The sequence below is a fragment of the Crocodylus porosus genome, unplaced genomic scaffold, assembly GCF_001723895.1.
Source record: "Crocodylus porosus isolate Cpor-Errol unplaced genomic scaffold, CroPor_comp1, whole genome shotgun sequence".
In the NCBI taxonomy this organism is placed as follows: Eukaryota; Metazoa; Chordata; order Crocodylia; family Crocodylidae; genus Crocodylus; species Crocodylus porosus.
The window spans coordinates 27,041,586-27,069,179 of record NW_017728911.1 but is presented as its reverse complement, the minus strand read 5'-3'; the positions used below and the strand labels follow the sequence as shown (position 1 = coordinate 27,069,179).

The 27,594-nt window shown below is 42.5% G+C and overlaps 1 protein-coding gene across 2 annotated transcripts in view; it reads left to right on the top strand.

Annotated features, from left to right (window-relative positions):
- Positions 1-27,594, top strand: part of ARNT2 (aryl hydrocarbon receptor nuclear translocator 2) — a 160,219-nt gene that overhangs the window by 44,676 nt on the left and 87,949 nt on the right. The window contains exons 3-6 of one of the 2 annotated variants that reach the window (XM_019533706.1): positions 3,057-3,104; positions 6,124-6,168; positions 10,480-10,693; positions 13,979-14,192. In XM_019533706.1, the coding sequence (XP_019389251.1) occupies positions 3,057-3,104; positions 6,124-6,168; positions 10,480-10,693; positions 13,979-14,192 (521 nt within the window). The remainder of the gene's footprint in view (positions 1-3,056; positions 3,105-6,123; positions 6,169-10,479; positions 10,694-13,978; positions 14,193-27,594) is intronic. The other variant, XM_019533707.1, reaches the window with a different exon arrangement.

Below are 27,594 nucleotides of genomic sequence, written 5' to 3'. Positions count from 1 at the left end.
CCACTCCCAGTGCCAGTTTTATTGGCATTCACCAGTGCCAGGAGCTGATGAAAGAAAGTTGGGTTGGGAAGAGGGGTGGGCAGGATCAGGGGGCAAGTTACTTCACCAGTGGGGCTGTTCATCTGGGGGTGAAAGTTGTCAGGGAGGCTAAAAATAGCCCCTGGTCTGGGAGGGAGACCCCCTCCCCATTCTGGCAGCCCCTTGATATACCTACCCCTCCTCCCACCCTGACTTACTCTAGATTGGATTCTCCGCACTGGCGAATGTCTGCCCGATTGGGACCCAATCTACACTCACTCTGCGTGATCAGAGATTGGGCCTGGGAACATCTGCACATGGCCAGTGGTTCCAAACCATGTTTCTACTGTTAAAATGATATTGAACTAAATTTTGTGCAGCATTTTTACAAATGTTGCATTACATTGGCTAAGTTCATTGTGTTTTATCTTTCTAAGCTTTCTTATTTTTTTAAAAGGAAAAAATACTTTTGAAATAAAGAATTATATCCTTTCAAAACATAGATGACCAAATATATATTAAAAAGTCTAGTAAATTAAAGACCTTCAGTGTGGAGCAGAGCCTGGTATAAAGGGTTAGATGTACCTAACTGTCTGCTTTTATTCCAGTAGCCCTCACAGTGAGGTAAGTGGTGGTGTCTTGATATAAGAATGAAACTCTGGCTAGTCCCTGAAGAGCTGACTACTGAAGAGAATAAGATCCATCTAACTAGATACACACTAACATGACTAGTCTCACTTATTCCTTTGGGGCTGGTCCCACACTAAGGGTTACAAGATCAGGTCCTAAATATGTTGATACTCAGTTTTTTTGTTTCTTTCACTTTTTCCAATAATAATAAACTGGACCTAACATAATAAGAGTTGCCGTTTTATCCTAATGGGAAAGTTCAGCCCTCAGCAAAGCTGAATATTTGGGCTGGGAATTCAGACAGTCCCTCAAGGCAAGGAGCTCCTAGCATTTCTCTTTCTTTTTCTCCAAGGAGAAGAAGTGGAGGAGTTGCACAGTGCAGTCCTGACTCTCTCCCCAGCCCCAGCACTGTCCAACTTTGCAATACCCAGGAGAAACTGGGGTTTGATCCAAATGCATCGCCTTCGATTCCCCCATTAAAAAATCTGATTTTACAGCTTTATTGATTGTAGTCACCACTGAGGTTGGGGAATGATTGGTCTTTATAGACAATGATATGGCAGCTGATTCTGTATGACAGTAGTACAAAACCTTTGGGCCTATGTGAGGATTCACTGTGCTAAGAAAGAGGCAATTTTTACATGAAGTTTGACTTCATGTAACAACGTGAAGAAATATAAACTTTCTGTAACAGTGGAATTTGTATTCAGGATATTGGAGACGCGTGGTTATTGTTAGAAGGGCAGAAAAGAGGGCGACAGTAATTTAAAGATAATGTTGTGTAAGTGTAAATTGCTAGGAAAATCTCACGCTACTGGTCTAAGCAAATACAGACTACTTAAAGATGGTGGTAGTGAAGGCAGCTTCATTATGGTATACCTGCTAGGTTGGCCATGAAGTAGTTATAGCGAGCATCAATGTACAACCAGCTTATATAGCCACTGGAGGTCAGTGTTGCTCCACAACAACACATGGAAAAGTTAGCTAATGCAGTAGGGGAAGTGCTTTTGAAACTGAAAATTAAGAGTAAAATGTCATTTTCAGTGACAACATTGATGATGGAATCTGACTTTAACCAACTCAAATACAGAAACCGCATCTTTTCATAAAGACTATTTAGAAAGGTGGTTTTCTCACCACTTCCTCTTAGAAATGAATAATCACTTTTACCATCCGGGAAATATGAATGTGTCTTTGCTAATAAGATTTCCAGCTCCTGTGCTTATTTTTTGGTTTTGATCTGATTGTACATTGATTATTGCCAGCCTAAAAACATCTCTCTTTAGAGAAGAGAGGAATCATTTTAAATCAAAATAGCAACTGGTGTTAAGACAGTCAAATACTTGATGTTGCCCAGTGTCTAGCCCTTATCACATTATGTTACTCATATTTCACAGTTTCTCTTTTCTCATTCTCAGATGGTTATTTTTTTCCTAGAGTAATTGTACACTCGGTTCGCTAATTCTGTATTCATGAAAACTTTTTTTAATATTAAGACTGGAATAAGTTTTTGTATGCATGTGTGCCTGAACTATAATTTACATCACTGGTTATTGTAAAGATCTTCAAGGCATCAGAAATATCAGCACAGATGTATACAACAGGGCTGCAAACATAAAGCTTTAATTTGGTCGTGGCTGGGGAGGGTAACAGCATTCCAGTCTTGAACCAGGGAATTGTGTAGGACCTGAATCAGATGCCAGTTGACCCAGCTGTGAAATGGCTACAGATTCTGGCATACCCTAATTGCACTAGCTTAATGGGCTGCTATGCTTGGTCAGGCTTTCGACTTTGACCTCTTGACGACTGTGTAATAGATTCGTCAGCGTTTAATGACACTGATTTATTTCAGTACAGCCCTGACCAGTAGCGTTTGAAACTTATTTCTGTCTAAGGGCTGATTGGTGGTGACTTGTATGAAGTGAATTAGTGGTTGTAGTTCCTAATTGACAAGTGAAAAATACCACATTTAATAGTGGTTGGGACTAATTAGCAGCCAGTCATAGCAGAGAAGCCAAGAACCAAGTGGTTATAGAAAGCAGTAGGGTTTCTCTCTCTCGCTCTTTATTGTGATTGCCTCTCCAGATTTGAGTAAAAGCATCTGAGCAAGTTGGTGTAAGGAAGCGTGCACTGCTGTTATGTGACTGACAGAAAAATTCACTTGGCAAGGGCCAGATCCTAAGCCCATTCAAATAAATGGAAAAACTCCTGTTGATTTCTTTGGGGTTTGGTTCAGGCTTCTGAGAGTCATTAATCTAGCATGTTTGACATGACTTTCCTTTTTTTGGAGATTAGGAAGGGGTGAGGGGAGAGCAGCTGCAGCAGCACAGACATTGGTTAATAAAATGCTCATTGAACTGATGGCTTCTTAATGATTTTTTGCTAACTCAGAAATCTTACTTTTATAGAATGGACTTTGATGACGAAGATGGTGAAGGTCCCAGCAAATTTTCAAGGTGAGCTTTATAACTAACCAGCTTGTAAGATTGGCTTTTTCAGTGGAATAAAAAACCAAGCACACAATTAATATTATATAAAGCTCTAATCCCATCAGTTGAAATATGTTTGGTAGTGTTACCAACAGAATGTCCTGACCCGTATCTAGTTACCTTACAACTTTCTCTGCATTGGCAAATAAGACATACAACACAGTGGTGCATAAGGAGCCAGTAAGGAGAACGGCATGCATCAGATCTCAGCCCACAGATAATCACGCACTAGAGGAACAGTTTGTTCAAGCAAAACTTTTCAGATAACTGCTTACGTAGCTGTTGCTTTTCAACAACATACAGTATGTGCATTTTAATTGCTTCTACACCTACTGTCATGTTTTTTTAAGAGCAAAGTTTATAATCTTGTTGTATGTATGTCTTTAGCAGTAACATAATAGCACATTTGGTTAAAATGGAATGTTGAATATTTCAAATGACATTTTAATATAGAAGTACAAACAGCCTCATTGTCATTATTCGCCTTTCATTTCAGTTTTGGTCACATGGTTTGTAATTTCCTATTAAAGAAAAATGGGAGTCACTAAACAGGATTCAGTGATACTGGGTGATTTTGCAAATTGCAATTGCAGTTATGATAGCTGTGTTTAAACGCAAGGTTCTAGCGTGGTTTTTCTATGTAAGATGGATAGGAATACTGTGTTAGAACTATATGTAGCATGTCTATTAAAGTCAGTGGTAACTCTGCTTAGCCAATCCAGTTCATTTTTTTTGAGAGGAGTATTTTAAAAAAGTGACCTTTCATGTCTGTGAAATACTTTCAGAGCATCAGGCAGGTGCTGTGGGAGTAAAACATTATGATTTATAATTACCTGATTTGTCCACATAAATTCACAGTTAGTGTTGGGGGGTGATCAGGGTCTAGGTTCAAGGTGATCAGGTCCAAAGGTTCTGAGCCTTTGGAAATTTTACCCTGAGGTTGGGGTTTTTTTTGGGGGGGGGGGCGGTTTGCAACAAGGGTCTTATCTTGTCTTAATTTGTAGGTTAAGTTCACACGTGCCTGATGGTAGCCAAGCCTGTTATCTATGCTGTTCTTTGGAGACAGTGCAGAATGTCCTGTCTCCACATAAAACATATACAGTTTAGAAACAAAGGCCATGGAAGTCCTACCTTATCTCTGTTTTGATGGTTTAAATGGAACATAATAGAAGAGAAAAACATGACTCTAAAGCTTGGGGGAAGAAGTTCAAAGGAAAGAGAAAAATCACTCGTAGGAGACTCAGGAGCAAATTCCTTACCTAAGACTCCTTGCAATTTAAAAAAATTATTCTTTTGGTTTTTTTTCAGTAAATAAATGACTAACTTACGCATTGATGGTAGTTAGTACTTCAGAAGAGAAAAAAAAATCTTTATTATCATAGTTACATTTGTGGAAGCTGTAAAGGGCCACACCCTCTAATAAGTATATACCCTGGAAAAGAGACCATTAATGCTTAAACACTAATCCTCTTTATTTTCAGCAAATACTTTAGCCTGATTACTGAGTTCTTGAAACATACGTGCCTAAGCACTTCTTTTAATTCCGGCAGTCGCCTAGAAAATTAACAAAGGAGGAAGGAGATGGGATGCATATCATGCAGCTCACCTAAATTACCTTTTTATAACCTTTTTCTTGTTCATTGGATTGGATTCTTCTTTTATTTTTGCATGTGCTTTTTTGTTCCATGTATAAAGTTAAATTTCCAAGTGTAATGTGCAAGTGTTGTCCTTTAGCAAAAAAACCCAACATGCACTCAGTGCTGTTCAGTAGTGAAATACCCTTTTATTATGTAAAACTTTTTATTTGGATTCACTTAAGAGATTTAAGATTTTTCTGTTTACTGACTAATTGTAAAAAACATGGGTTAATCAGTGGTAGTAAGCCATGAAAAATGTATGCTTGTATGGTAGGATTTAGGCTTACCTTTTATGAAGGCTGCAGTGATTAGAGTAGTGGTTCTCAAATTTTTTTGTACCAAGAGCTATTTGTAAACACTGATGACCAGTCTCGACCCAATGCCACTCGCTCTCAACCTGCTGCCCCCTGCCTCTAGACCCCGAGTATGTGGAGCCAGGGGGTGGGTGTGTGGGACGTGGGGAGCCCCATGCAGCCCCTGGCAGGTTGGAAGTCTGCCAGCCTGCAAGGGAAAAGCCATGGTTGCCCACATTTTTCTCTTTTAAAGAAGATCCATTTTTAAAGTTTGCAATTTTTTATATGCTCTTGTGACCCATTGGTTGAGAAACGCTGCACTAGAAGATAAAAGCTATGTATACCTAGAGGGCTTTGTGTTTTAGCTTGTAAATGCTTCCCTTCTGAGATCTACATGCATGAAAGTAGGTCTAATGCTCTGTCCAAAAGAGGTCACGCTGACACATGCGTGCATTGTGAAATGATAGTCAGAAGCGTGAACACAGCAAATTTTATTTTATGCCATGTTACGCTATGGTAGCATATAAATAATGGTGGACATGACAGACTCCATGAGACAGCGTCCTGCGTTTAGGTGTATGTACCCATCTTCCCACATTGTAGAAGTGTCACCACTGCCCTCTGCAGAATGCAGTGGGTAATGATGACTTCAGCCTGCAGTCCCTTTCAGCTCTAGGTCAACTACTAATGCAACCATAAATATTTCAGAAGTAGCTCTCAGTAACAGATAAATGGTTCTTTGTATAATGGGTGTTGCTCAGTTTCCCAACCAATAAACAGAAGGCTCATGTCTTTTAAGTGAATCCAGTGGGACATATTTTGACCTTCTAAATATTAATAAGTAAAAAGAGCATTTAACAACAGGATGTCGATTGTTTAATACGTTTCCGCAGAGCCTACTTTTTCTTTTGTGTTTTATCATGTTCATTGCATCATCCTTCTCGTGCTGTAATTTATAGTTGTTACGTACAAGCGTCTTGTTGGCCTTCTGCTTTGTGTTTGACTAATAATGTTTGCACAAAAACTTTGAATTTACTTACTGTCTTTTGTTTATAGGTATGATGATGATCAAATCTCTGGTGATAAGGAAAAATTTGCAAGGTAGGCGTATTCTATAGAGATCTTCTGCTGAGAGAAAAGAGGGTGATAGTCGTATCCAAAAATTTCTCAGTCTGTGCACCTTAGCTTAGAAAGCTGGCTATTTTGTTTCTAGGTGGCATGATGGTCAAAGTACTGGTGACGCAGAAAGGATGGCCAGGTAGGAGAAAGGAAAACGGTTTGCCCCTTTTGTTTTACATGATACCATTCTCACTGGTCATGCACCAGCAAGATCTGGGGCGTGAGTCAAAGCTTAATGAAGTTAATAGGAGTTCTTCTGGCAATCACTGACTTCTGTGGCTTTGAATCAGCCCCTTCATACCCCAATATAATACCCTTAAAACAGTCTTTTAAAAGTCAAATAAGAATTAATTCAGTGCCCCATCTTGTAACCACATTTACAAATGTAAATGCTTCCAGGACCAGACCTTTTATAAGAGGAGCATATTTCCTCTTCCTATCTCCCAAGCTCACACTGAGTGAAATTCAGGACAGTGCATATGTGTTTGCCTAGTCGAGCCTTTAGGCAACCTATAAATTAAGGCAATACGGTATATTATTATAAAATAGTGAAAGGGGATGTTAGATTTAGTCACACTCTTTCCATCCAGAAGGTCCTGCGATCTCTTTTTTCCCAAGCTGTTCATGCGTGTGCTTGAATGATGTAAAGCACCATCATGTGATAGTGAGAAGCACTATATATTTCTTAAGAATAAATTTCTAAGTTTCTAAAAAAAAAAAAATTATATATATGCAGTATAAGCTCACACATCTACTCTCTTTTTTGCTCCGTTTTTGTGAAAACTTGTAACTTGAAAATTGTATAGGCTTTCATCATGTAAAACAGCAATGATTTCCTCTTGTTCACACTTGTGCACAAATATACATACATACTTGCCTGCTCTTATGTATACATGCAAACTACAGCAAAACCTTTGTTATCTAGCAGCCATGGGAAATGAGGGGGTGCCAGGTAACAAAATATACCAGTTAATTGAGAGGCCCAAACAGGGGTCTTTGTCTGTTCAGGCCACCGGTTTTTCCGCCACGTCCGGGGCTTTGCCACCCCTCCTGCCACATCACTGACCCTCCTGCAGGCCCCAAGGGACAGGGAGGTGGGCCCTGCACAAGCTGCTATGCCCTGGGCCATGGGGGCTTGGCGAAATTGGAAGTGCCACGGGTAGGCACTTCTGGTTTTGCTTTTACCTTACAAGCCAGCATACCGATTAATAGAGTGTGCCAGCTTGTAAGGTGCTGATTTAAGGAAGCTTTTACTGTATCTTCTCCATGTTCAAATGCATTGTTCCAGTCCTGCAGTCTGATACATGCACATACATGCCACATACAGGTGTTAAGTTTCTACTGAGAGAATTGCAGCTTTGCTGGTAGAAACCATGAGCATACAGGTATTCACACCTGAATAAAAATGGCAGTTCCAGGAGAAAAAACCCATCCCCAGCCTGGAGAACAGGTGCCACTACACTTCCTTGCTACTTGACTCCTTCTGGAGACCAGGAGGGGTTGAGAAACAGGGCAATGCTCCCTATACCTTCCTGAGGGGGTCACCCTGGTCTGGGAAAGGCACGGGGAACAGTTGCTGCTTGCCTCTTACCTGTCTCAGCAGTAGTTGAGTGGTGGGGAAAGGCTCCCTTGTCTTCCACAACCCTGGTCACCCCTCTGGAGAAGATGCGGTGAGGGCAGCTGCTCTTACCCTTCATGTAGTTAGGATGAGGAAGGAAGGAACAGCCACTCTTTGCTCCCTGCCCACTCCTTAGACCAGGGTTATCAGTCTGAGGAGCAGGTTGGGAGCTTTGCCTGCTGCTCCAGTCCCTTCCGCCCACCCGCTGGGATTAAGATGACCGGAGCAGTTGCTACTTTCCATGCTTTCTGCAGCCCGGGATTACCCTGGTTTTAGAAAGGTGCAAGAAGCAGTGGGGAGATAAGCAGCTGCAGTCTGAATGCTTGTACTGCTCCCTCTCCCTGATACATGTTTCTAGCAGTGAAAAATTTTTACCATTAGAAATGAATGCCTGTTTGTGGTTGAAGAGACTCTTTTAAATCTGCAAGTATTCCAGTAGAAAAAATGTGATAAAATTTGAGGTTGACTTTAACCAAGGGAAGTCATTTAGCTTACTTAAGATGAGCTGACACTGCAGTATGTTTGTATATATTGTTGCTTTACTCAAAAGACCCTAACATGTCATTTGAACAGTGAATGTGGGGAGAGAGCCCTAAAAACCATCATTTTTGTGACAGTACCTCAGATCTGTTACACTTGCACATGATAACTTACGGGAATGGTATGTCTTCTGAAGCACCAGAGCCTTTGCATACTCCCATGCTTCTAGATGTTCATTGACTGCTTGATTACTAGAATATTTTGAGTGAAGAACATAATGCAACTTGGACTTCTTCTAAATTTGAAAAAAAAATGCTTAGTTGTTAAATTAACTGCAAAGTATTTTGAGCTCTGAAAAGTATTCTGAGCTATGCTTCCATTTTCATGAGTTGCTCCCTGATTATTCAGCCCTAATTTATGCTAAATCAGAATACTTTAGTCTCTTCTAAGATTGTACCTATCAGTGTTAGTGGATTCTCCACCTGCAACTTCACATCTTGTTGGGTCAGTCAGCGATCCCACAAGAGAATCTGCACATCTCATGGCAGTCAGTGGAGGATGCTGCTTCGACATCAGAAGTGGCATGTACTTGTCCTGTACTTGTTCTTATCTGCCACCTGACAGGTACAGTATGCTGCTGCCTATTCAGAAGCTAAAGGCATGCATCTCTATAAGTGCAGTTTTTTGTATGATTGGTATAACTTCATTGATCTTGACATATGTTGACTTATACCAGTTGAGGATTGAGCCCCCAAATCCTAGTTTTATAGCTGTTAATTGAAAAATCCCCAAGTTCAATTTGCTGACTCGGCAATATGCTTGTAATTGCAGATGTGGGCATCATGAATAAAATGAGTCAGTGATCCTTGTGGTTGGTTGCAGGGTTTGGGGAAGTTACAAGTGGGAGAGGAAATAAACCCTTTATTTGCTGGGTGTTGTTTTGCATATTTGGATATTCATTTCATGGGTGTATTGAGAGTTGTCTCTCACAGTGAAAGTTGTTGATTATAGGCTAAGTGTAGAAATGGTATTCCCAAGCCCACTAATTTCTTTAAACGTTTATGCAGGTTTAAAACGTACTTCTTACCCAGGTAAAAGAACACATTACTTTAATGACCATTTTCCCCAAGTAAAGACTTTAAAGTGTGGCTTTGTCTGTAATGTCCCCTATGCCAGGCACACATTAAAATCAAAGCATAGTGGTTTTATATATATTTAAAACTAATACTGTGCTGAAACCACTAATGTGCTGAAGAACTGTGAGTACAAATCCCAGCTCTAGCAGTGACTACTGACTTCTTTGTAACCATAGTCAACTCGCCTCTGTCAGCTCTGTAAAAATGGAAAGGCTCTGAAGATGCACAAGGAAATCTTTGTAAACCGTTCGGAAGATAGTTATTTGAGTGTGGAACACTGTCATTATTTTATCAGTATATTTGGTGGCTTATATTCTACATCTAGCAAGCCAGTGCCTTCTCAACTTCTTGGTATTTGTTTTGGGTATTTTCCTTTATTATTTTACCATAGGTGGTCATGATCTTACAGTCTGATTCATGCAGCCATTCATTGCCTATGCAGCACTCCAAGACTGAGACCTTGCAGTGTGCTGCTTGGCACTGCAGGACAGGACTTTTAGTTTTACATGGCTAGTCACATGACTGATGCTTTCCTGCAGACCTTATCCAGCTGCTGGCATCAACAAAAGGGCTCCCATTTATTTAACTGGAAGCTGGATCAGGCCCTATGTAGCAATGGGTAACACCTCACTTAAAGACCTAATGCTAAGGAGGAGGGCTCAGTGTGCCTCTGAAAGATCAGGACTTCACCTGAAGTTGATAGACCTCAGCCACATACTTATTCCTTCTGCAGGCTGCTCTAAACCGAGGCAAAATGACCAGGGGAGTTATTGTCAGGAACTAGCTGTTCATATATCTCAGTTCTTTTCTCAGCTTTGCTGTTGACTTATGGTGTGACCTTGGGCAAGTCATACTTAACTCTCCCTGTGCCTCAGTTTCTCCACCTGTAAAATGGGGGATAATAATGCTTGCCTTTGTAAAGCACTTTGATCTCTTTGGATGAAAGATGCTCTGTAAGTGCAAAGTATTATTATTATTATTATTTACTACATACAATGGAAATTCTTGCACTGATCGTGTCTTGTTTTCTGTTGGCTTGGTCTGTCTTTATGTGTTTAGGGAGAACCATAGCGAAATTGAAAGACGCCGGAGAAATAAGATGACACAATACATCACTGAGCTGTCTGACATGGTACCTACCTGCAGTGCGCTGGCCCGTAAACCTGACAAGCTGACAATTCTCCGAATGGCTGTCTCTCACATGAAGTCTATGAGGGGCACTGGAAATAAGTCTACTGATGGAGCATATAAACCTTCTTTCCTAACAGAACAGGTAGTTAGTTGCTCCATAAATGTTTTCCTTTCACAATCTGTATTGCTAATACTGTGAAAAGGGTTGAGCCAGGATCATCTATCAGTAAGTTCCTGTCTTTGTTTACCTTGTCTCATTTAACAAGAGACCTGAAACAGTATTCTGGATATAAACATGCACAGGGATTTTGGAAAAATCTGGACTTGGTTCTGAACCACATACATCAAGACCCTGTCTTTAAAACCTCAGAACTGTCAAGTTTGGGTCAGAACTTGGTGACTAAGGCTTCTTTCTAGTGTCTTGTTTGCTGTATACAAAGAGCTATAACTCCCTTTTGTGTGTGAAAGGAGACTAGATTCTGTTGTATCCACTGGCAGCTCCTAATGGCTTCAGGCACTCTAGAAGTCGGAGGCATGCAACATGCACGCTTTTGCTCTGCGCAGTTAAGTGCTTACATATGTAAAGCACAGCTCGAGGCTGTCCATGTTTGTTAAGTAAGCAGCTGTTGGTGTTTGACTCACTGCTCAAGTCTCTGCTTCATTTTCCCTTTCTTTAAACAATAATCACATTCAGAAATGGTGGTGTTATTCAGTATCTTTTACAAATGGGATCACTCCATCTCTGCAAGGTACAGTTGACTGTGTAGTGAGGCAAGCCATTTTAACAGAACTGTCTTGTTTTTCTTTTGGGTAGGTATTTCACAAATAAGACGGGTTGGCAAAAGCAGGTGGTTTATCAGTGGTTTTATGGTGGTTAGCATGTCTTAGGTGTTAGTAAGAGTTTATCAGGATGCAGTGGCAGACTGGCTAAGGTGTCTCTTTATGGCTTGAGAAATGTGAGTTTGAGGCCTGATCTAGACTTATGTCAAAGGCTGTTGCCAGTCAGTTTAGCTGTACCTCTCATATGGCCTGTAGAGTCAAAGGTGCTCGGATGTGGTGCTAGTCGTATCAGACCTTTAATGTGCTGTTGGCTACAGAAACTGGAATGCCTTGACCATGCTAACCCTGAGGACCATTAAACTAATGAGGACTTCTGACCTTGATTTTTGATAACACATTATTAGTCTTTGATCAGGAAATGCACCTTCCATGGAGTTCTGTCTGTTCTAAGCCAGGATAGAGCTGGGACTGTCCCACATCATGTCTTCCAGACTAAGCCTCTTAGTGCATCAATGCACGCAGTCAGATGCGAGGAGAGCAGTTGAAGTGTGGTTCCAGGCCTAGTGCAAAGGCATAATTATTGATTTGCTGTCTCTTCTGTATTGTAGGCTCAGTCACAGAAGTCTGGGGCAGCTCTTGAAGACCCTGGCTTTGAAGACTATGTGTTTGATCAGTATTGTGACATAGAAAATAAAAGATGGGGATTTCCCAGAGAAACCTCACTTGCTGTCAGAGTTGTGTTGGTGCTGAATAGTCTCGACTAAGCCAGAATAAAACAATAAGCCATGGTTTTTCTTCCCTATTAACCAAAGTTACCCTTTTAGATATGGGCAAAAAGCTGTGTGCCCCATGCTCTGGCATCATCTCTATGGTAGTTGTCTTCTGGCAGAAGGCTTGTGAGGTGGACAAGGCTTTAGACACCTCACTCCGGTTGGCAGAGAGATGCCATCCACTTAGATTTCACTCCTTAGTGATTACGGCACTCCTTTGGAGAGAGTCCTGAGTTTCAGTCCTTGTTCCCTTGATAATTTCTGTATTTTATCCAATGACAGTTTTGTGTAAAATACAAATACAGTCCTTGGAGCTGTGGCTGTGTCATCCCTATTAAATTTTATAGGACATTTCATAGTATCATAGTTAGTAGGGTCGGAAGGGACCTGAGCAGATCATCAAGTCCAACCCCCTGCCATGGCAGGAAAGAGTACTGGGGTCAAACAAGCCTTGTCTTAAAGACCCCCAGGGTAGGAGCCAGCACCACTTCCCTTGGAAGTTGGTTTCAGAACCTAGCGGCCCTAGGAGTGAAGTAGCGCCTCCTCATGTCTAATCTGAATCTACCCTCTGCCAGCTTGTGACCGTTATTTCTAGTCACTCCTGGTAGTGCTCGGGGGAACAGGGACTCCTCCAACGCCTGCTGGTCCCTCCTGACTAGTTTGCAAAAAGCTACTAGGTCTCCCCTCAGCCTTCTCTTGTGGAAGCTGAACAGATTCAGGTCCTGCAGCCTGTCCTCGTAGGGCCTGTCCTGCTGCCCCCTGATCATGTGAGTGGCCTCCTCTGCACCCTCTCCATGTTGTCCACATCCCTCCTGAAGTGCGGCGCCCAGAACTGGACGCAGTACTCCAGCTGCGGCCTGACCGGTGCCGTATAGAGGGGGAGGATCGCCTCCTTGGACCTGCTCGAGATGCATCTGTGGATGCATGCCAAGGTGCGGTTGGCCTTCCTGACTGCATCCCCACACTGCCAGCCCATGTTCATCTTGGCATCAATGATGACTCCAAGATCCTTTTCTGCCTCTGCACTGACGAGAAGGGAGTTCCCCAGCCTTTAGGTATGGTGCTGGTTCTTCCTCCCCAGGTGCAGCAACTTGCACTTGTCGGTGTTGAATCCCATCCTATTCTCGTAACCTGTCTAGGTCCAATTGTAGCCTATTCCTTCCTTCTAACGTGCCTATATCCCCCCACATCTTAGTGTCATCAACAAATTTGAACAGGGTGCTTTTTACCCCCTTGTCCAAGTTACTGATGCAGATGTTGAACAGTGCGGGCCAAGGACCGAGCCCTGTGGAACCCCACTGCCCACGTCCCTCCAGGTCAAAAATTACCCATCCACCACCACACTTAGCCAGCTGGCAACCCATTTGACTGTGTAGGTGTCGACACCACAGTCCCCTAGTTTTTTAATGAGAACAGGGTGAGGAACAGTGTCGAAGGCCTTCTGAAAGTCCAGAAAGACTATATCCACTGCTACCCCTGCATCTAAGGATTTGGTGACCTGGTTGTAGAAGGTCACCAGGTTGACCTGGTCGTGGAAGGCCACCACTCATTTCACTGAGTTTGAACTGGTTATGGTATAGAGCATGGTTGGTTTTTTTTCCCTGTCCATAATTTAATTCACCTTTTTATGATGAAAACCCATCACAGAGGCTCAATTAATTTTTCTAAAGTGCATTGAGATAATCAAAGGAAAGCAGATATAGAAATGCAGTGCAGTTGTTTGCAACAAAGATAAGCGATGTATACTTTAGTGCCTGAGATGCTAAAAATGTTCACTTATTTTTTATGGCAAGATGATGTTGTGTGTTGCTAGTGACAGGTGCATACTTTGATTTCCTTTTCTTGCTGGCAACCTAATTGAATCTGTCCTTTGGCAGGAGCTGAAACATCTTATCCTGGAGGCTGCAGATGGGTTCCTGTTTGTGGTTGCAGCTGAGACAGGAAGAGTGATTTACGTATCGGATTCGGTTACTCCCGTGCTGAACCAGCCCCAGTCAGAATGGTTTGGCAGCACTCTGTATGAGCAGGTTCATCCAGATGACGTGGAAAAACTGCGAGAACAACTGTGTACATCTGAAAACTCTATGACAGGTCAGAGGTTTCTGATTGTTCATTGTTTCATTGTATTATGGCCCCCTCCTGAGCTCAGCTGAAGTTTAGCATCCCAGTTTTAACAGACAGGTTAAAACTCAGGTCAATTTATTCTTTTAATCTATGAAAAAGGCAGGTCAGTTCTGGGAGATCTGGCTGCCATTTTGTGCTGTCTGTGTAATAATACACCGGAATTATTTATTTTATTTATTTTTGTATGGTTACCAGCTGCTCCATGCTGACCTTTCTTTACTCTTGGCTTATAAGCCACTTCAACTTTGCTCTGCCTTCAGGTTTCTGGCTCGTCTTATTCTAGATTCCAGATTGGTTTCCTTTCGCATCCCATGTTGCTTTTACTGCTTTGCAAATGTGTATTTTCTTTATGCCTGTGTCTATTTTGAAACCTAAAATCATTTTCCAGTCTTCTTTTCCTTTTCTTTCATAAAAGTTTATTGCAGTTTGTTGACAGGAATACTATTGAAAAAGATCTAATGCTTGGCAGCTAGGACTCACATATGGCTTTGCTGCCATTAGTTTATAATACATGATTTACAAAGGTTATGTGCTTTTTATCTCCTTGTGAAGCAATTTAAACATGGACATATTTTCAACATGAAACTGTGTGGGTTTTGAAGCCTCCAAGGCTGAGTACCACCAAGGTTGCTCTCATTAATGAAGTGTGCTAGAACTAATAGATGGAGTTAAATCCCATTTTAACTGAAACTTCAAAAGCAGAAAATTGGAGGATTGTTTTTCGTTGTGTTTTTTTTTTTTAATCGGTGCCTACTCTCATTCCTTTTATCCAGTGTTTATAGTTAAAAAATATGTAAGCTAGATTAGAGCCGTGCAAAATATTTAGAACAAAACCCCAAACCAGGCAAAACTTTCACAGCTTTTGCTTGCGTAGGAACTGACTTGTTTTGCTGGAAATTTTGCTGTGTTTCATAACCAAAAGGACTGTGCCCCAGTTTTGATTGAACCTGTGCACTGTGTTTCTGGCTTCCATATCAAAACTGAGCCAAAGTCATGGTTTCCTGTGGTTTTGATGTGCTGTGGTTTTGGCAGAGTTTTGCTTGATTTCAAATGAGAAACTCAAAGCAAAGCTTTGTGGTGAATATTCACATGCATCAAAACCAAGTGAATGCTTGCTGGAACCTGTGTGGAGCAAAAACAGCTGAGTGTCACGTAGCTCTGTTTCTGTGCTGTTTAAGGACACAAGTGAGCACGCTCCTCTCTCACGCAGCATTTATTGCAGAGCATTTCCCATTAAGAAGCTGTTACCCCAGACACTCATTTAACCCTTGGGTTTGGATTTTTACAAATCCTCAAAGTTGCTTGGTGTCTGTTCAAACAGGAACAATGTTAGGCCCATGCTGAGCAACTCCTGAAAATCTAGGTTTTCATAGATGCATTCACTTTTAATCACAGGCTTTATATTTCATTAAACCTGCCTTTGCACAAAGAAAATAATATTAAAAAACTGAATGCTTTTGGATGAGATCCCTTTGAGTCACAGATCACCACGAACAGTGTCTTTGGTTTGCCCTACATGGACAGTTGAGCATTTTCCTAGTGTAAGGAAGTTATCAGCTGGCATAAAACCAATGTAGCAAGTTCTGTATTGCCCTTCCTGACTCAGTTTTTGGAATAGCAGGGAGCATGCTGGTTATAGAAAAGGTCTTTTTAGGGTGCCTGGAGCTACTGCAAGTGAGTGCTGAGAAAAGTAGTTCTTAGTTTCTTCCAACCTGTGCTGGACCACAAGCTGTAGGCCCAGTTCCTTCACAGGATCATAACAATTTAGCATATCGAGCATCTAAACAGATGGAAGGATGTCCAACAGCTTGATTTTTATATGCAGCCCTGAGAATTGAATGTACACACTTGACATTTCATTGCACACATGTTGCTTGCACATGCATTGCAGGTGAGGTGATCATTAAGGAGGTTTTTTTTTAAAAAATAAAATAAAATGGCTAGCAGGTGACAGTCACTGTCAGATATTCACTCATCTTTAGTGTGGGTTCTGGGTTCTGTTTGTTTTGTGACGTCACTGGTGGAATTTATCAACTGTTGCATTAAAACTACTGTGCTGTACACTGTACGGACAATGACAGACTCCTCAAGTTAAAGTTGTATTTTTGAATTCTGCAGTCTACCCTACCAAGATAAGCCCATCTGCCATCAAGACTGTCAAATCAAACTTGCTCTGTGTACAAAATGGCATCCTGTGGCTATTGAAGAGCCATTCTTTTGCTTTTTGATATTCCTATTCTGTGGATAGTAGTTTTGCAGCGCACCTTGACCCCTGACACCCCATACCATAAGCCAACCCCAAATTGAGCAGCAGGTTGTAACTTCCGTACTGGTGAATTGAAACAATGAATGAATTAATTAACGCTTTTTAAGAGAAATCAGGCAGACAAGTGAGTTTCCCTCAAGCCAGTGTTTATGTAACGATCCGGGCAGTCCCCAAGCCTCTCTACTTTCCAAGGTTTTATTCAGAACAAAGGGCAATGCAGGGCTTGAAAGAGAAGCCAACTGCAAACCAGCCAGCTGCTTGTTTGACTTTCCTACTAGAAGTGCAGTTCACCACAGGCAGCAGGAAAATCCACATCCCTCCATAACCAGCAGCTGCTGAGCAGAGGGGCCATTTAGGGAAACAGAGGGATTTTCAGGTGAAAGTTTAGTGAAATGTTATGATTTTTGATACTCTCACTCCCTTTAAGTGTTCGTTTCCTCTGTCCTGTAAATTCCTCCTCCCTCACCTGTTGATGTTTGGGAATACTGACACTGTTGGCATCAGAGGAATATTCAGTGTCACATTACATCTCTGGTATCTGCCATGTGAGTGGTACCATATGATACGAATGCAGAGTATTATTAGCATATTGTTGGGACTTGGTATGTGAAGATAGCAGCTGTTGGCAATGATCAGGGATCCTGGTTTTCTCTGATAAAAAAAACATCACAAATCCTCTGATAAAAACCCTCGAATCTGTGATTAAAATGAAACAACACTTCATATAGGTATCAGCTGAACACAATGTTTTCTCGATATATTTACAATTTCAAAGCAGTTTGGAAGCCTGCCAGTGCCTCAGTCACTATAACAAAATACATTCTAAATACCTATACATTTTCATATTTGATTTTGGGGGTTTTTATCATGAAAAATCAGAGCTTCCCCTGCCCCCTTTGCTCACAGAATGCAGGTCCAGGCCCCTCACTCCCAAGTCACAGCCCCCGGCCCTGCAGGTGCCCCTCATTCCCCACCCACTGCACCCAACTCTGCCAGTGCCTCTTACTTCCCCTGTCCCCCCCCAGCTCTTCTGAAGTTGCCGACACGAGTAGATGGTACGTGAGAAAATGAGGTGTGTACTATGTACCCCCAAATAATCATCCTGGTTTTTTTGGAATGCAGGAGGAAGGAGAAAAGATTCTTCTGGAGTTATGGCAGCATAGAGCAAGGACAGCGCCTCATCTTTTACTTGGTCCCGCTCTCTTTCTTGCTCCGGAGGAAGCTACAGCTTAACTCTTTTACAGCCCAGTTGTCAGCAGCTCTTGGTTGCTCAGCCAAAAGCTGAAATTGTTGCTGCTGTTGAAGAGTGGACTCCATGGGCTGATCTCAGATTTTGAAGAGAGCTAAAAACAATCTGCAGGGTTGTAAAACAGAAGAGGCCAGGGGTAGTTAAACTGCTGAAGAGAGGATAGCTTTATTAGTGGAACATCAAAAGAAGGAGAGAGTCATTAATACCTGTTGAATGAAGAGAGATTAACAGGAATGAGGTAGATTATAATGGCCATGAAGACAATTGACTTGTATAGCAGCCACCTAAATAGAACTGCCACTGTTTCTGCCTGGCAGTTGGATTTAAACTCTGGGTGGTTCAGGAACTTAAAAGGAGATATGACTGCACCCCCCTGGATCTGTCCCTGCTCAGCAATACTCCTCCCTCCTGCAGCTTCTGGAAGCAAGGGAAGGAAGCCATGTCAGTGTCTCGGTGCTTCTATTTTGGGCAGAAAACCAGCTTCCCTGCTTAAGACTGAACACCAATTTTCAAAAACTAATTTTCAGGGAAAAGATGTATGTGGTATATAAGTAAATATGGTATATGAAAGCCAGTATGGAAGAGAGAAATAGGATTGATTTTTCTAGGACTAGACTAGGAAAAACAACCTACCAAAGTGATTGAATTGTTAGTTTTGCATCTTTTATGGTCTTCCAAGCCATGACAGGGCAGGTTGTCAATTCATTGTCAATCAAATGTGCATGCGATATGCTAAGGTTCACAGACGACCTGATATTAGAGCTGTCACAGGAAAGGGCATCATATAGTTGGCTATAATGAAACAGTCTAAAGCAATTACAAGGGTAAAGATGGTCATTTCTCTTTTTTGTTCTTACTTTTCCTTGAGAATCAGCTAACTATTTTTAGCTTTATATGTAAAGGAAAAGCTGGTTAAATTTATGTTGTTTCATATCCATAGAGACTCTTTTTTTTCTTTCCTAGGAATGGAACAGTTGCCTACTTGTTTATAGTGCAGTAATTGATAACACATTGTAGCAACAGGAAAGCCAAACTGAGAAGTATATGTATGGATCAAGATGAGCTAGAAAAAGTAAGAACAGAAGCCTGGTGATAGTGATAAGTTCTGCTCCCTTCAGAAGGCACTTGTGTGGACATTTTGAGTGAGAAAATTCTGAGACAGGCAGAAATTTGGAAAAGTAATATCATAATATTGTTTTTTCTTTTTTGTTAGAATCATAGACTAGTAAGACCAGAAGAGACCTGTAAGATCATCAAGTCCAGTCCCCTGCCATGAGCAGAAGGTAGTTGCACTCAAATGAGTTCAGCAAGGTGCTTGTCCAGCCTCCTTGTGAACACCCAGGGATGGCAATTCCACCACCTCTGCTGGGAGTGTATTCCAGATTCTAGATACCCTTATGGAAAAGAAGTTTTTCCTTTATGTCCAGCCTAAATTTGCCCTCAACTAGCTTGGGTCCACTGGACCTCGTCCTCCCAAGAGGTGCCTTTCTGAAGAGTTGCTCCCCTAGATCTTGGTGTTTGCCCCTAACGTACTTGTAGGCAGCTATCAAGTCACCTCTCAGTCTTCTCTTACTTAGACTGAACAGACCCAGTTCTTGGAGTCTGGTCCTCACAGGGCCTATCCTCCAGGCCCCTGATCATATAGGTGGCCCTTCTCTGTACCCTTCTGAGCTTACCCACATCATTCTTGAAGTGCGGTGCCCCGAACTGGGCACAGTACTCAGCTGTGGCCTCACCAGTGCCGAATAGAGGGGGAGGATCACCTCTGTGGATCTATGGGCAACTCATCAGCTGATGCCCGCCACAGTTCTGTTTGCCCTGCTGGTGACTTCATTGCACTGTTGGCTCATATTCATCTTCTGATCAATTTGTCACCCCCAGGTCCCTTTCAGATGCAGTGTCAACCAGGGGATCACCACTCATTGTATAGTTATGATGAGGGTTCTTCCTGCCCAGATGAAGGACCTGGCACTTGTCCCTGTTGAACCTCATCTGATTGCATTCAGTCCATAGGACCAGGCTGTCAAGGTCATTCTGGATCCTTACCCTGTCCTCGATGTGTCCCCATTTCCCCACAGCTTGGCGTCTTCTGCAAACTTAATCATTGTGCTTTCCACTCCCTCATCCAAGTCATGGATAAAGATGTTAAAGAGCACGGGCCCAAGCACCGATCCCTGAGGGACACCACTTGAGATGGCTCTCCATCTTGGAAGCCCTTCCATCCTTGTTCTTGGAAGCCTGCAAATGAGAAAAATGAGTCACTGCTTCATATGGAGTTGATGCAAATTTTAATCGCCAGCTGTTATACCAGGATGCATTGAAAAAGTTTGAGGTGCTTAAGTATAAGGGCCTGCGCTAGTAGGTCCTTCTATAGAAGCCGGGGCTAATTTTGTAGAATGCTTATACAGGACACAACTTGATGGGGTCTCGATCCTGATCAGGGTCTCTGAGTGCTTTTCCAATATGAGTAGTATGTAAAATAGGTATGTAGCAGGGGCAGGCTTGAAGAATAAGAAAACAATCAAAGTATAGTTGCTGAAAAATAACTACGAAACACAAGTACCCTCTTTAAAAAGGTACTGGGAAGCAGTAGCAGAAGATACTTTCTTTAAAATGCAATAATGCAGAACAAATTTCCACACAAAGCTATCTCAGTTTAATTTTCCCAAACAGTTTTTATGTTGCTAAGGATGAAAAAAACATGGTGATTAGTTTTTCAGGTGTCTATAATCTATAAACTTGTGAGGTTGATACTAGGTCAACTTTGCTCAGGCTAGTTCAGGCTTACCTAGGGAACAATAAGAGGTAAAATTATACAGGTATAAATGTTATGCGCCAGCAGCTTACTCAAGCAAGGCACCATAATAACAGCTATAACCATAATAACATATGCTATGCTGGAATAGGCCGATAGCATGTCTGGTCCTGATCCCTGTGTCATTTACATTTGTGTGTAATTACAGTGATGAAAGTGTTTTGTGTGCTGGACCATTATGATTATCTTGATATACTCCTTGTACTTCTGTGAATTAGATCCCATGATGTATCCAAGATAGGATTAGCCTGGCTAAGGGATCCCTGACTGATTCTATGGCCAGTTTGTCCTGGGGTGTAATTTTAGGGCTGTTCTAGGTTAGACCCAGCTACCTACTGGTATATTCCAAGGGATCTGACCTGGTAGACTGCAGACAACAGATCTTTTCCCCGGGCCTTGCCCCTTAAAAGTGAGGCAGCTGAGAGAAGTGTATAAGGCAGAAGATCATACAGAAGTTTTTCCCATGAGGAGGGAATCCTTAATTATCCAGGTAAATTGGCTGCAGGGGAACCTTGTCACTTTAAAAGCAGAGTGGGAGTTTTTTGTAAATGATAGAAAATTCTTTACTGCCTTTTAAATATCAAAAAACACAAGAATGTTGTATTATCTGATATTTGGCTGAGGCTCTATCTACTGTGTTCCCAGACCTGAGGCATGGAATTTGGTGCTTGAAAACTTGTCTAACAGCTCTCCCATCTCTAGTTGGTACAATAAAAGTTATCACCAAAAAAGTGCTTTGAGGCATTTGTACTTCTAATACTTGCTGGTCTTTTAATGGACCCCTTTGGTCTGAATCTAATACAAGCTGATACATCAAGTGCATCTGAAAAAATAATGTCCTAATTTGTACCTCAGAACAGCTAACCTTTTTCAAAAATTTGATTATGTGGATGGTGAGACAGAGTATAAGGCCAGACAGGTTGAGGAGTCTGGTTACCTGTTTTCTTGTCCTGGATTTGGCTGCGAAAGGAAAGGAAAGACAGTAAGCAAAAAAATTTAATCACGTTAATTGAATTTGGATGTATTTTGTTTTATTTTTTACTTTAGGAGTTCATATTCTGAAATGTGGGCATTGTGTTTCTTAAAAGAGGCAGGTCCCCTTAAGAAATATTCCAGATGAAAATCCCTGCCAGTATTCTGGGAAAGTGTTAATCCAGCTCCTCATAGTTTAATGTTAAGATGATGCTTTGGATGATCTATTTCATTATAATTGAGAAGTCCCTCTTAGTTTGGTCCATAGAAAACATTTCCAAAATCGCTCTTGTTCATGGGAAATAACTGCTTTTGCAAGAAAAATGAGGGGCAAAATTCCATTTTCTGCACTTTCTTTGATGCGACATCAGATAAGGATATGATTGCCATGTGTTATCACTGTAAATTACACAACTAGATCAGAGACTATCTGATCTAACTTCATTGTTTAAGGACTGAATTTATAGCCAGTCTTTAGATTCTCCCCCATATTTATGTGCAGTATTACACCTAGAAAATTGAACATGCTCCATCCTGCCTACTCACATCATTAAGAAATCTGTTTTAGTTTCAAATGGCTGCCTGTACTAAACAGACATATAACCAATTTTGCAGGTACAATCAATTGTCTGGACAAAAATGAAACTGTGATAACAGAAGCTTGATTTGCTTTCTGTTTGAATGGGGCCTAATTCTCATCTGACACCATTGTAAGTGCAGACTAAGCATGGAAGTCAGAGTTATGTACCTATGAAACTTGTGTGAGATGAGAATCAAGCTCATGGTTAGCCGCATTACATTCTAGATATGAGGCTGGTTTAAACTGCAAGAAAACAAATTATTAAAACCAGAAAATTTCTATATTTATTTGCACTCCTGTGTCTTACAACTGATTAAGTCAAATTAGTTGCTAGCTTAAAATATATGAACTGACTTTACTTCTGGGCTAAGAACTTACACGCCAAATTGGAACTTGGCGCATATTTTTACAGTCCAGTTTTATAACTGCAAGAGAAAGTAGAACTTCATAATGGAAACAATGACAGGCCCTTAGCTAGAGTTGACCTGGTGGGCCCTTTTAGAATAAAGGAAATATTTTTCTGTGTCAGATTTGTGCATACAAACTTTTCTTTAGTATTATGGAAGTAATAAGCCCAACAAGGTAGTATGGCAGAGAGATGGCTTGGAGCCTGGGCTTCTTGGGATCTGAAGCAGTGAGGTTGCTATATGATGATGGCTTCAATGGAGGCATTCAGACTTAGTTTCCTGTCCAATTACAAAGAATCCTGTTACCAAGCAGAGTTTGTACACATACACACGTATGATTCAGATGTTGGAAATCGGGTCAGATCATGTATAAAATAGAAAAAAAATACGTAACGGCAAAAGCAGGATAGGAATCCAGCATTGTGTGCTAGAAGATTGTTGGGGAGGAGGTAAGGGAGATATTGTTTTGAACACCACCAAACACATGGTCAGTACTCAACAAACAGTAAACAGTACCATGAGAGAAGAATGTAAGGAATAGCTTTAGGCAAATAAGCTTATAATGGAAAACTTGAGTCAGGCTTTGCTATGACATAGGCCCCCCGTTCACCTTGGCATCAATGTTCTAATTGCATTCTCCATCCGCAGATATTGTTTATGTTCAAATTCCTGTACTCTGGATCATCCAGTTTCTTCTGAAGTCAGTGAAGTGACTCTCATTGATTTCACTGAGAGCTCGATGAAACCCTTGTTTGGTAGTACTGTATATGCAAAAGTAGATAAATATATTCAGAAACTAGCTTAAGGTTGTTTGAAAATTTGATTCTAGTAGTTCCTACTTTGTTTAGAATATGGACAGTTTGGTAGGGGCTCCCTTGGTACCATGCTGCTGTTGATGATAAAAATGAATATTTAGTAAATGGAAAACAAAAAGTTAATACATACATGCACCAGAGAGAGAGCTTTTCTTTACTGAATAACTCTACAACATGTCATCATAACTGTGATTTTTTTTTTCTAGGTCCTGTAGAAGTTTAGTATCAGGTTAGGTTATTCAAGAGAAAAACCTGTTGCAGAATAAATTCCAGAGCCTGAAATTCAGAGTAGATCAAAAGTTTTACAACAGAAAATACAATACGGTGGATGCCTCTGGATGTTTTCTTTGAATGTTATTATGGGACTCAGAAGTGACTCTGAAGATGGACTTTTATGAATTTTATCAGGTGTGGCCAAAGAGAGAGTTTCTGTAGATTTCCGCCTTCTTTTAAGTGTCAGTTTCAGGCTAGGGAACACCTTAAAGTTCTGGTTTGTTTAGATAAATGTCACTGAGACAATCAGCCAAATCAAAAGCACTTGTGAAGCTGCTTTGTGATTCTATTCTGCAGTGTTTGGTGTGTCAGTGTCTGTGTTTGTCAGGGCTAGTTGCAGACCAAAGAGGTGGTATGCTGCTTACAGTGTGCTATCTTATTTTTAGTGGCAATATTTTATTTCCCCTTTCCTCCTGCAAACTCCCTTTCTGGGATCCTTGGCTGATCATCCTTTGATGCATAAAGGCCTAAAACAGGACTGTCAAACCTGTGATTCCAGGGGTCTGAAGCATTTAAAACCAGAAGGTAAATGGCTAACTTTATCCCTGTTTGGTCAAGATGAGGGCTATTGGGACTTACAGGACCCATGTTATTTTATAAGATATATAAAAATGATGAATGTGAATGCTGAGTATTTAGATTTAGATCTCTGTAGAAAATAGCCATGCTTGGTAAGGCATCTTATCCTATTTTAATTGTGAAATCTGGGGGAGATTTTTGGCTCATGTGATCAACACTACCAAATCAGCATGTTTTTCAGCAAAGTTCATGTGCTTTCATGATCCTTTGGGCATATTATATAATTAAAAGAATGCTAAAGTGTAATAATTTCCATATGCCCCAGCCAGTTGCAGTTGCTGATGTTCCAATGAAAAGCTGCCTCCAGGTTATGAACTGCTTGTCCTGTAGCAGGAAAATTGCTACACTGGAGATAGCCTTTGAACTTAGTTAATTCCACGCATTGAAGCTTTTAGCTTTTTAGTGCCTTTTAGCTTTAGACTGTCTGGTAGTTGGCTTTCTAGTTTTAGAGAGAGAAACGTAAGTATATCTTCCACCTGATATTCTTAGGACAATGAATGAGCATGACAAATTATGTGCATCATTAGGCAAGAGCTCAGAATGAGATCTATGCCCATTTGGCAGTGGTTGATATTAACCTCTTGGGCATCCCTCTTGCAAACTGCAAGTGAACGGAAATGAGTCTGTCCTAAATATTTTCAGATATTTCTTCATACTTTTATTGATTCAGCTAACACCGTTTGCTACCACAGGTAACCAAGCAGAGATGCTTATAGAGATGAGACCTGTCCCACTATGTGATTTTTCTCTTCCTTCCTTCCAATTTGTGGCCCCCAGGGATGCCAAAGGCAGGGCAGGAAAGGTTTAATATATTCTGTGTGCAGAATTTCAGGAACAGGCTTACTGCTTCTGCTGAAAGTCAATGTTCCACATGTCCTAATGTAGAGCCGTGAGCCAAAATCTGCTTTATAAACCCATTGACTTCAGTGAACTTTCGTGGATGAAGTTGAGAGAATGTATGTTTGAGCGTTGTTTATATAGCAGGGGAGGGCAACTATTTTGGGCGGAGGGCCACTTACCAAGTTTTGGGAAGCTGTCGAGGGCCGCATGGGTAGCCCTGCCCCTTGATGCCCCTTGTTGCCCCACCCCTGGTCACTTTTTGGGACTGGAACTCTGACCTCCTAGCCCCTGACCTTTGTCACTGGAAGTCCCTCCCCTTGCGCTGGAAGTACTCCTTTTGGGAGGAAGGGTGCTGTGATCTGGAAACTGTGAAAAAGGTATGTATATTTATATACCCACACACACACACACAAAAATACATACACACACAAAACATCTACTATAACCTATTTTAATTTTATTTTAAAATATTTTTCTACCGATTTCTGTGTTTACAAAAAGTGTATCTAGAGGTGCCTGCATAATAGCTTAAAATACAGCTGTACTGTGCGTTTTGTGTGGGCAGCAAGGGGATATAAATGGCGGTGTTGTTGGGAAGAGTGTGTGTGTGTGTGTGTGCGCGTGCGCGTGCACGGTGGGGTGTGGGTATGGTGGCTGGGTGTGTGCTGGGAGAGAGAGCCAGGGCCAGGCTGCCAGCTCCATAGCGTGCAGCTCTAACACACTACATGTGAGCCTCACACTATGCAGCCAGGCAGACCCCATGCCCAGGCTCTGTGCTTCTGCAACCCCACCCTGCGTCTCTGCCAGTCCCATGGCACTTGCACAGGCTCCATGTTTCTGCCCGCCACTACCTTCCCTGCATTCCCTCCTGCAGGCTTGCCTCCTGCACCCTGCCCCCACCCCCCCGCTTCCTGCAGTGCTCCCTGTGGCCCTTGCTAGGACTCACCACCTACCACAGCCCTGCTGTGACTCCGCTGCCTGCCACAACCCTGCCACTCACCATGGCTCCATCTGTCAGAGCCCCCCATGGCTATGCTGCCCACTCCGCTTGCACTGCTGCTGCCCACTGGGTCCTGCCTTGGCCTGGCTGCGGCTCTGCCACCCATTGCAGCCCGCCCCCGTAGTGGGTCTGCCCGCCGGGTCCTGGCCATGGCTCTGCCACCCACTGGGGCCCACCTCCTGCTGTGGCTCTGCCACCTCCTGTGGCCTGCTGCCTCCCCACTGCCCACTGGGACCTGGCTGTGGCTCTGCTGCCTGTCGGGGCCTGCTGTGCTACCCGCAGGGGTCTGCTGTGGCCCCACTGCCCACTGGGGTTCTGCCACCTACCAGGTCCCGCCACCCACTGTGGCTTTACCACTTGCCGGGTCCCGCTGCGGCTCTGCCACCTACTGGCTCCCGCCACTTACTGGGGCCTGGCTACAGCTCTGTCACCTGCTGGGGCCTGCTGCCTGCTACTGCTCTGCCACCCACTGCAACCCTCACCAAGTGCTAGGACCCATGATGGCTCTGCTGCCTGCTGGGGCCCACTCCAGCCCCCTCACCCGCTGGGGCCTACCCGTGGCTCTGCCACCCATCGGGGCCCACCGCATTGCCTCCTGGGGCCTGCCACAGCCCCGCTGCCTGCTGGGGACCACCATGGCTCTGATGCCTGCTGTGGCTTTGTCACCTGCTGTGCACCACGTGGGTCCCACCACTCTCTACAGCTGCCATTTCCTGCAGTGCTCCCCATGGGCCCCCTGCCACCGTGCCACTCCATGCAGCCCCCACCGCTCCCTGCAACCACCACTTCCAGCCACTCCCTCCGTCCAATCTTACTTTATTTTCCACTCAGACAGAGGGAGGGGGAACAGCTCTAGGGGCACAGGGCCAGAAGCTTCAGAGGCTTCTGGTTGGGGGCTGGGGGTGGGGGACATGGGTGGAGCTGGGCTAGCTTTGTTGCTCAGCCACAGGCTCCTGCTGGGTCCTGCTGCCGCTGACTGCCTGTCATCTTTGACAGGCAGCCATGGGCAGCTATAAATTAATTTTCTAAAATTTTTAAAGGCCCCGTGGGCCGGATTGAATAGGCTGGCAGGCCAGATTTAGCCTGCAGGCCAGATTTTGCCACTGTTGTTGTATAGAAATGAAGCCCTTGATCTTAGAGAGGCCAAGTGTGTAATTCCCTTGCTACCCAAAGAAACACTGAATATTATCACTGTGATATAGAAGCCAGTATGTCTTCCAAGAGATAAGATGCACCAAGGTAACCTGCCTCTTAAATGATCATAATTTCAATGCAGGATCTATTTTTATCTCATTCATTTATTCCAAAGAGTAATATGCAGAAAATGTTGTGTTGTTGCAGTCTCCAGGGCTGTTACTGGAAAAATAAAATCCTAAGTGTTGGAACAAATTAGAACTGGATAAATCAGTTCATAAAGTACCTCATACCCCACTTTAATGAGCCAGTGATCCAGAGTCTTTGTTTCAGTTGATTCTACTAATGGGAAATGTATGGGATGATAATTAGTTGGATAATTAAAGTCACTTCACTAATTTCAGCATTTGTATGTGAAAGTTAGTATTTTTTCAGAAGG